Below are 10,520 nucleotides of genomic sequence, written 5' to 3'. Positions count from 1 at the left end.
ACTGTATGTAGAATAGTGAACCAACACCCAATATGATGAACTGTATGTAGAATACCAACAACACCCAATATGATGAACTGTATGTAGAATAGTGAACCAACCAACACCAATATGATGAACTGTATGTAGAATAGTGAACCAACACCCAATATGATGAACTGTATGTAGAATAGTGAACCAACACCCAATATGATGTACTGTATGTAGAATAGTGAACCAACACCCAATATGATGAACTGTATGTAGAATAGTGAACCAACACCCAATATGATGAACTGTATGTAGAATAGTGAACCAACACCCAATATGATGAACTGTATGTAGAATAGTGAACCAACACCCAATATGATGAACTGTATGTAGAATAGTGAACCAACACCCAATATGATGAACTGTATGTAGAATAGTGAACCAACACCCAATATGATGTACTGTATGTATGATAGTGAACCAACACCCTGTATGAATAGAATAGAATAGTGAACCAACACCCAATATGATGAACTGTATGTAGAATAGTGAACCAACACCCAATATGATGAACTGTATGTAGAATAGTGAACCAACACCCAATATGATGAACTGTATGTAGAATAGTGAACCAACACCCAATATGATGAACTGTATGTAGAATAGTGAACCAACACCCAATATGATGAACTGTATGTAGATATGAACCAACACCCAATATGTACTGTATGTAGAATAGTGAACCAACACCCAATATGATGAACTGTATGTAGAATAGTGTATGTATGTAGAATAGTGAACCAACACCCAATATGATGAACCCAATATGATACTGTATGAGAATAGTGAACCAACACCCAATATGATGAACTGTATGTAGAATAGTGAACCAACACCCAATATGATGAACTGTATGTAGAATAGTGAACCAACACCCAATATGATGAACTGTATGTAGAATAGTGAACCAACACCCAATATGATGTACTGTATGTAAAATAGTGAAAAGTAGACCAATACAAAATATAATGTACTGTATGTAGAATAGTGAATAGTAGACCAATTTATAGACATGATTCAATCTACTTTGAATAGTGATTTGTTGATGAACTCTTTCAGAACACCTTGGTTAGAACAACAAAGACGAATGTATGTTTGTTTCTTTTTTTAATCAATCATTTCACAAACTCTGCAATACAAAGACTCCCATTTGTTCCACCAAACCCGAATGAGTTTGTGAGAGCTACTCTCCTGCCTCCATATCCTGTCCAGGTGACACTTCTGTTAGCCACAAGGTCAAGGTCACATCCTTCATCAGGTGTGTCAAGGTTAATGGTTGGGGGTATACACCCAGTCTGACAAGCTAGCACAGTAAACACTGCCTCCACGCTCCCAGCTGCACCTAACAGATGTCCCACAGCACCCTTTGTTGAAGACACAAGCACGGTAGAGTTATCTCTCTTGAATGTTGTTTCAATTGCTTTCCTCTCCACAGCATCACCAATAGGGGTTGATGTGGCATGGGCATTGATGTAGCCTACATCCTTGGGAATCAGACCAGCATCTTTAATGGCTGCTTTCATGCACCTCTCAGCTCCGGACCCATCCTCACTGGGGGTGGTGATGTGGTACCCGTCCCCCGAGAGCCCATACCCTAGGACCTCAGCCAGTATCGGGGCACCCCGAGACTTTGCATGTTCAAGTTCCTCCAACACAACAATCCCTGATCCTTCCGACATCACAAACCCATCACGGTCCTTGTCAAAAGGTCGAGAGGCCTTGTTTGGGTTATCGTTAAATTTTGTACTCAGAGCTCTCATCCTTGCAAAGCCTGCGATGGCAACTGGTCCTACACAGGCCTCAGTGCTACCCGCTACCATGACATCAGCATCTCCATGAAGGATGAAGCGAGAGGCGTCTCCGATAGCATGCAGGCCTGTTGTGCAAGCCGTGGATACTGCATGGTTTGGGCCCTAAAAAATGTACAAATATCATAATATTATTAGTTTGGTGCTGAACACAGCACTCAGTAACATTCAAACAAAATGATGGTTGTGTGTTAAAACCCAAGTCTGGACCAGACAATCAAGTGACTGATATAATGATGATTACAATCAAGGTTCCATGTTGTTGAAGTTGATTTTATGCAAGCTTCAGCACCTGTGTTCCGATCCACAAAATGTTCGTAGCACTACGACATTCAGACAGACAGACAGACAGTTTATTTACGTAATATCGGCCTAGTGGCCTATAATACAGTTATACAGTTGTATAAATCAAGTACAGTGGTCAAATGGATCCAGCTCTTGTTTGGAATACATTATGCAGAAATAAAGCAGTGAAATATATTACCTGACTGTTTCTTGATTTGAAAATAGATTCTAAAGTTAGTGGACCTTTATACACTTTTCGAAGTTGTACCAAATATTTTTCTTGCCAACATTCGTAATATTTACAATAAAAAAAAGACATGATTCTCGTCTTCAACTTCCAATGCATTACATACAGTGCACAAATATCCTGTTATGGGGATATCTTTTTTACATCTAAATTTGTTTATGTTCAGATTGTTATGTGAAATTCTAAATTTGCAGTACGCACGTATTAAGTATTTGTTTTTCAATTCAGTGATGTACGGTTCCAAGTGAAGGTCATATTTAAATTGTGAATAGTGGCTGAGAAACGTTGAGCTGCAAATATCATTCTGCCAAGTCTGGTAGGCTATATCTTTGATGCGTTGTTCATAAGCCTATGATAAACTATAGAGTTACAACAGGTCGTAACATTACAAACGTGTTGTGGATTGGGACCCCAATCCAATAATTGCCACATATGACAACAAATGTGCTGCCTATCAGTTTAAGACCTGGAATCCATGGTTCTACTACAGTTGGTTTAACTTGGGAACCCCTAAACCTAATTTTCATAAGAGTGAGTATGGTTTTACACCGCTTTTAGCAATATTCCAGCAATATCACGGCGGAGGATACCCGGAAATGGGCTTCACACATTGTACCCATGTGGGAAATAGAACCCGGGCCTTCTGCGTAGTGGTGTTCCGATTAATTGAAATAATCGAGGATTGGTCGCAGGGACCAAACGACCAAGCAATCGATCACATTTTCTCAAAATCGAACACAAATGATTTTGGAACTACTGGTTTGGTCTTTGAAACACTTGATGACAGAACATATCTTTGAGTTGTCAGGGCCTGAAAACGTGTTTAATTGTTAGAAAACTCACTTGACTAACTGAAAAGTTATGACTGAATATTTCTTGAAGACTCCAGGAAGTTTTCTTCATGATATATTAGTTATCACATTAAAGTAGCAAGTTGCATCATGTTATACTTATCTGCAATAACAACCCGAATAGAAAAATCTGAAAAATGATGCTAACCAATCTTTTTCGATGATTGATCGGCTGTAATGAAACAGTCATCTGATGGGATGACTTTAGGTGGCCTTTACTAGTGACCTGTGAATTTAAAAACATACCTTCAGCTTACACCTGATACTGACATGACCAGCTGGCATGTTTACAAGAATCTTGGGCACAAAGTGCGGGCTGACACGCTTGTATCCCCGATCACGGAGAACCATCCCCGTCATTGTGACTTCCTCAAGGTCAACCATACCAGTTCCTATGGCAACGCCTGTGTAATTAAGGAAAATTTTCTTCATATCACTTCATGATTTGATATTGAGCATATATTGTATAGCCATCCACACATATTGGCCACTAATTCCCAAGAAGAAAACTTCCTTTTCTATTTCTATAGCCCTAGTCCAGCAATAATGAGTACACAAACAATGTTGGAAGGCATAAGATTGAAATCTTCGTCACAAGTGTCTATTAACCTGGTCCCACCAAATGCATGTCATTTAGGACATAAAGCAAGTCTCTACAGTTTGTTGTTTAACGCCACACTCAGCAATATTCCAGCTATATTTGGGGCAGTCTGTAAATAATTGAGTCTGGATCAGACAATCCAGTGATCAACAGCAAAAGCATCGATCTACGGAACTGGGATTGAATGACATGTCAGCCAAGTCAGCGAGCCTGACCATCTGCTCCTACTAGTTCAGGGGTGGAAATAACTTTAAAACTGATAGTGTACCCGGTACAGTGGCACATGTAAAATCACTTGCCCTGATCATTTTTCAACTATACCGGCTGTTTTCTTTTTGATTTTTTAAATAAACAACACTATTAACATTTGAAAGTGAACTGGACACCGGTACAGTGTGATATACAAATTTGCTTGCCCGACAGAAAAAAACACTGGACTCGGACGTTGGGCAATTGGTTATTTCCAACCCTGTAGTTGCCTCTTACGACAAGCATGTGTTCCTGAAGTATTGCAATTCTAACCTGGATCTTCACAGGGATTACTCCAGACTAATACATATGAAACAAGCCACCATGTACATTGCAATATATATCACATAGTCTTGAAGGTGATACTCAACCCCATTTGTACCTCACCTCACCTCACCATTGTTAAGAAATAAAAAGATCACAACACACTACTTCACTTTCTGTTTGTTTACAGAGGATTCATTCAAGAGCAGAAACAAATACGGTATGTGGAAAAATGATAGGGCAAGTGATTTTACATGTCAACTGTCACTTGCAATTTTAAAACCAGATCTGCAGATTCCTCTTCCTCTGTTTGTTACAGAGGAGACCATCCTGCAAGATGCCATTGCTTCAACCTCTGCAGCCCAAAAGATCTGTGTTCCTCTGCATATGCAGCCGACAGTGGGATTTCCTCTGCAGCCAGAGTGGAGGCAGAGACAGTGGATTTCCAGCCAAAGTTGAGGCAGAGAAGTGACGGGCAAGGTCAAGCTCTCCCTCGCCATGGCCTCGTGGAATTTGGCCTGCAACCTTACATGGGATCTTGTCATACTCTGGAAACAAAAAACTATAACTGACTAGCAGAACAATATCAGTTGTGAGAAATTAGAACATCACTAACAGAGCCCTACTAGATACAGATGGTGGAATCACAGTGGAAACTAGGCTGTTGTGCATTCTATTTGTCCCTCCACACAAGATCATTATTGAATTACAACACATGAAAACAGCACTTATAAAGCCCTATTAGATACAGATAGTTCGGTTTAAAAATAGTGGATAATGACATGCATAAAACTTGACCTTCCGTGTTTAAGTGTTAAAGTGAGTGAGTTTAGTTTTACGCCACACTCAGCAATATTCCAGTTATATGGCGGCGGTTTGTAAATAATCGAGTCTGGACCAGACAATCCAGTGATAACAGCATCAGCATCCACCTGCGCAACTGGGAGTCGATGACATGTATCAACCAAGCCAGTGAGCCTGACCACCCGATCCCGTTGGTCGCCTCTTGCGACAAGCATGGGTTACTGAAGGTTCATTCTAACCCGGACCTTCACGGGTCTTTAAATGTTTCAGGTGAATTCAGATATTGGTTGATCATTCAGGAGCCTCTCAAAGCATTCTTTTGACCTCCTGTAAATCCATTTCTTGTTGCTCAATCCCCCCCACAAGTTCCCCCTGTGCTGTAATCAACCCAGAAACAGTTCCACATCCTGTGAAGTGCTCAGTACCACTCAACAACTTGGAGTGAGTGAGTGAGTGAGTTTAGTTTTACGCCACACTCAGCAATATTCCAGCTATATGGCGGCGGTCTGTAAATAATCGAGTCTGGAGCAGACAATCCAGTGATCAACAGCATGCGCATCGATCTACGCAATTGGGATTGGAAGGGTACCAGACCCTAACCCTAAGGATCGGATTGGGTTGTTTGCCTCCAAAGAAGTGCCGATGGAGAGCACTTTCGGCGTGAGACAAGCAGCGATATAAGCGGGACAGAGGGTGCACTATAGTGCGATAATAGCTCCATGGTGGGCAGGCTACACTGCCTAGGGTTGCGATCCGGTAACCCAGGTAGCATGCCATCATCGGCCCGACATCGGCCCGGCGTCGTGTGCAATATCGGCCCGGCGTCGGCAAACTTCATCGGGCGATGAAGTTTTGCTCATCGTATAGGCGTCATTGCGCGTTGGCAAACTTCAATGGCCCTGTATCGGCCCTGCATCGACCCCTCACGTCGGCTCAGCGTTGGCATACGTTATTGGCACTGCATCGGCCCAGCGTCGTCACTTTATTGGCACTGCAATATTAAACTAGCGGGCAAAGCGATACCATGCAAGTCGAAAAAACTGACATTACAAAGCGACAAACCACCATTGTGTAAAGGAAAGTGAATTTTAATATCAGGTGTATGGGCAACATGCATGTACATACACATGCCCATACACCTGATATTAAAATTCACTTTCCATTTTTACACAATGGTGGTTTGTCGCTTTGTAATATCAATGATTTCGACTTATCATCGTTTTTCTTTTACCCGTTAGTTTAGTTGCTCACTTCACTTCTCAACCGTGAATACATATTTGATAGCACGTACCACAATTCATAAATGAATACTATCTTAAGCGTGTACCAAAACATATATATAAATGTGAAGAAACATCCCTAAACATATCATATTTTTAAAACAATTTATTCATATGAATTTGTATGGTTCCAGAAACAGTGTGTTCTATGAACGTTTGGTTATAAAATTCAGTAACCACCAAAAGGCTTCTGAAAACCTTTATCCATGAGAATGTTTATGGTTCAGGAAGCGTTGTAATAACATTTTCTGTCAAGATATGGATTTAACTTTTCAGTAAAACACTAACCGTTAACAATAAGGTTACATGTCTATCGAAAATAGACATTGTTACTCTTAACAAGGAACATAAAAACAGAATGGCAGACATGTAATCAACACTCTTTATTAATTTCTTTCAGAAAAGCGTACACTTTTCGAGATTATTTCAGAATCTTCTTCTTTGGTTTTCGACTTTATCCATTTTTCTGAAATATAGAAAACAAATGTATAGTATGTGTATTAAGTCAAATCAAGAGACAATAATCAGTTAATGAAGTCTTCCAGCACCTATGTATATGCAAGTGTTTGATGGACACCAGTACACAATGGAAAATAATGGAAATCCTTGAATATATATATATAATATTATCAAATCACACTGCATAGCAACCACTACCCCACCACTCTTGTTGGTCAGAGGCTGAGTGCAGGTACAAATCCATTTTGGCAATAAAAGCCAAAACGTCACCAACAAGTATATAGACAATGACATTTAACAGATGCACTTACGTTTACTGATTCACAGTTCCTGGATTATCTGATGTAATCCTCAATAAATCCATCACTTCTGTGCATCTGCCGGAATTCTTGTGTCTCATATTCGCCCTTGCTGCAACAAAAATAACAATGTTCCACATTATAACAAGTTACAACTTGAACTAGATTCCCCAAGCATACATGCAGGCCTACCATACAAACGGCGAACAAATCATCAAAACTGAAGTTTTGATGATCAGTTTTGATGATTTGTTCGCCGTTTGTATGGTAGGCCTGATATAAATCTAGTTAGTCCGATGCTGAAATATATTGTGTAATAATTATAGCCTAAAGTTTTTGGGGGTCAACGTGTGTAGATTTAACACCAACGTGTATAAATTTGGGTTGGAAATAACTCTGCCCCTTTACAACAGACATGGATTACTGGACAGCGCTTCTATACATTCTAACCTTGAATACAAACTTGAATTGATAACTTAAATAGCTATTGTAACTAGCTACATGATTCACGTCTTACATGCGGGACAGTTACTGCTGCAGTATGATTTCGTTGCGAGCATTGTAACCAGATTCGTTCAGTTTTCGATCACTATATTTTTTTTTTTTTTTCTCATTGGCAAAATGTTTCGGTGAACCAAGTAAACCATAATAAATTTATTTGGTCTACATATCCTGAACAAAGACTAAGTAAATTTGAATAATTAATACTGTATCATGAAAAAACCATGGTGATCGAAAACCGAATGAACATTGCCGAGGACCGGTCATCGCCAACGCCCCGTTATAGCGCGGGAAACATATTTATTTCTGGCTCTCGTTTAGAAGAGAAATATAAATGTCCGAAAATGATAAACTGATTCGTTTGGGGAAAATTGAAGAATACACAATGTAAACACTTTACTTTGATAATGTAGACCTAGTATTTTACTGAAAATAATGTGGGAATGTTAGACAAGCAAAACCGCAACAACCATGGGGATGATCAACATTTAGTTTAGTCAGTGTTACAGTAACTTACCAAGTATGCTTCGGTCATTTCTGACTGAACATTCATTTTAAATAACGGGATACTTAGACTATGACAGTAACTAATAGCCTACAGTCAGGTGGACCAGAAAGTATTTGATTCCCCATTTTCGTGTTATAAGTTTGATGCAACTTTTCCCACCGACTGAAGTGAGCAAACTGTTCATAGCTTAGAAATTTGATAGTAAGGTGTAATGTTAAATTAAAAAATATTTATTTCAGAAATAACATGGAACAAAATTAATGCCGATAATAAGTGTCACTGGCTTGTGAGCTGTGCATACGCTTACTAGATCGAAAACCGAACATAATAGCAACAAATGTCCACCTGACATGAACTCTGGTTAAGAACATACTGCTTGCCATTGATAGCTGAATAAAATTTTGTATCCAACATAAAATTAATATGGTGCAAACTCCCTTAGGTCCCCTTCACAACAACATACATAATACTTTCTGTTGGAAGCCTAACAACACCGAATCTAACAGATCGTGTACGGCTGCTCAAAACATCGCGATTTCTGAGTAGCACGATCGAGTGAATATCAAAATGTACATAAACATAACAACAACCGTGTAGTGACTGTAAAGTTAACTTACCGCAACCGAGGTCAGATCGATGATACTGTTCCATTTGTTGCTGCACAATGACATTGTTGTACCGTCCTCAACAAACTTCAACTAAGATGGCGGGTGCGAAAATATGACGTGACGGTGTGACGTCATTCCGACGTCCTTTCCCGCGGTAACATTTCTTTCTTCATGAACAACTTTTAATAATTAAATGAATAATTAATGCTTTTAAATAGTTGAGAGAATTGTTTTAAGATTGTGACTGTGTTTTGACGAAAATATTTTTGTTAAATCAGTTTGAAACTTTATGAACATGTTTGGAAAATGTTATGTGTTATCTGGGTTACATTGGCCCGCTGTCGGCCCAGCGCTGTTCAACGATGCCGATTTTAGCCGACGGTGCCGACTATCAGCCGACGTCGGGCCGATGATGGCATGCTACCTGGGAAACTGCATTCTACCCCCGATCAGAACTAACACATCTAGCAGCATCAACGCTGTCTATCTTACCTGAGCCTGTCAGTTTACTGATCCCACATTCTCCATTTGTTAGTCTCCGCCAGACGTGCTTCGCCCCAACACCTAACGATGTCACCAACCCCACTCCTGTCACAACAACACGCCGGCCGCTTGCGCTCATACCGGACATTGCCCCTCGCTCGACTTTACTCCTCTTTCCTCAACAATATCTAACCCGCCGGTTATGTTTCCTCAGATCAGATAAAAGCAGCCCGACATACATGTATGACAGCCAACAAATCAACTTGATTCAGGTTAGGATTCTTGCTAAACTGATGTCAATAATGCACCATATGGGCGCAGACATATTGAAGCTTCGCAGCAAAGGGGTTATACATAATTTGGAAGTTGACTCCGAAACGAAAATACATTCATCATGAATAGCAATCACATTTTCAACGTGTAAAATAGGCGGAAAGGAAAGAGAGAAGAAGGTTTGATATTCTGCACTGCGTCTTCATCAGTAAAGTTTATATACGAAACTTATCCCAACTTTCATCGTACAGTATTATATTTTGAACAGTGCACAGTTAATTTATATTTAACAACAATATTTATGATTGAAAATTATAACTTAAATATATTATTTATTGTCCATAATTCACGTTATTCCTGATATATGTGCCTTTTCGTTGTCTGCTGGTATATATAAAGTATGATTCACTTGGGCAATTTTATCAAATGTCATTTTACCTGTAGAAATGGCGTCATAATAAGTTGCATACTGCCCAGTGAAACAAAACGTTCTATTGATCAGACTCTAGATCTATCGTATTTATCAAACGTTTTCCCTTCCTTGTGTGTATGTGCCGATGTTGTGCATTGGTTGGTGCTGCTTTGGCATGGGGCAGTTATAGCAATCTAGACAGATGGACACTAGGGGACCGTTCATATTTTATGACTAGGGGTGTATGATGTGTGTGTGTGTGTGTGTGTGTGTTTGGGTAGGGGTTGTTGTTTTGATGATTTTAAGTGGGTCACCCATTTTGTTAAAAATGGGGAGATGGGGGTCAGCAGTTGGGTACACATGGGGGTGTCAGCAATTTTGTACATAAAAAATATTTAAAATTTATGCTTAAAAATATTGGAAGGGTGGGGGTCATTGATTTTGTACATGACATGCAGGGGGGTGTCATATACTTTGGGGGTCATTCACATTGTACATGCTTATCCATAAAAATCATCATCACCCCCTGGCCATACATTATGGACGGTCCCTAAATAA

At 39.7% G+C, this 10,520-nt stretch overlaps 1 protein-coding gene and 1 long non-coding RNA gene across 2 annotated transcripts; both read right to left on the bottom strand.

The window, feature by feature from the left end:
• Positions 1-1,120: 1,120 nt before the first annotated feature.
• LOC124253127 (3-oxoacyl-[acyl-carrier-protein] synthase, mitochondrial-like) lies at positions 1,121-9,635 on the bottom strand. Its single transcript, XM_046686844.1, has 6 exons — positions 9,287-9,635; positions 4,786-4,883; positions 4,721-4,747; positions 4,619-4,688; positions 3,468-3,625; positions 1,121-1,943 (listed from the first exon to the last, which is right to left on the bottom strand). The coding sequence occupies exons 1-6, from the start codon at positions 9,423-9,425 to the stop codon at positions 1,146-1,148; spliced, it is 1,290 nt and encodes a 429-aa protein (XP_046542800.1). The 5' UTR covers positions 9,426-9,635; the 3' UTR covers positions 1,121-1,145.
• Positions 6,814-9,224, bottom strand: LOC124253147. The gene is made up of 3 exons (XR_006892106.1): positions 8,804-9,224; positions 7,190-7,289; positions 6,814-6,885 (listed from the first exon to the last, which is right to left on the bottom strand). It is a non-coding gene; the product is annotated as an uncharacterized LOC124253147 (long non-coding RNA).
• Positions 9,636-10,520: the final 885 nt, after the last annotated feature.

The sequence above is a fragment of the Haliotis rubra genome, unplaced genomic scaffold (genome assembly GCF_003918875.1).
Source record: "Haliotis rubra isolate DU_JTF1 unplaced genomic scaffold, ASM391887v1 Scf532, whole genome shotgun sequence".
Classification (NCBI taxonomy): Eukaryota; Metazoa; Mollusca; class Gastropoda; order Lepetellida; family Haliotidae; genus Haliotis; species Haliotis rubra.
The sequence above is the reverse complement of the archived record's forward strand: the minus strand, read 5'-3'. Positions and strand labels throughout refer to the sequence as shown.

Excerpts from the sequence above, each read along its gene's own strand:
- LOC124253127 (XM_046686844.1), bottom strand. The coding sequence starts at position 9,425 with ATGTCCGGTATGAGCGCAAGCGGCCGGCGTGTTGTTGTGACAGGAGTG. Across the intron at positions 4,748-4,785 it reads ACTTCTCTGCCTCAACTTTG|GAGGAAATCCCACTGTCGGC; the intron begins GCTGGAAATCCA and ends ACTCTGGCTGCA. Across the intron at positions 1,944-3,467 it reads GTATCAGGTGTAAGCTGAAG|GGCCCAAACCATGCAGTATC; the intron begins GTATGTTTTTAA and ends TACATTTTTTAG.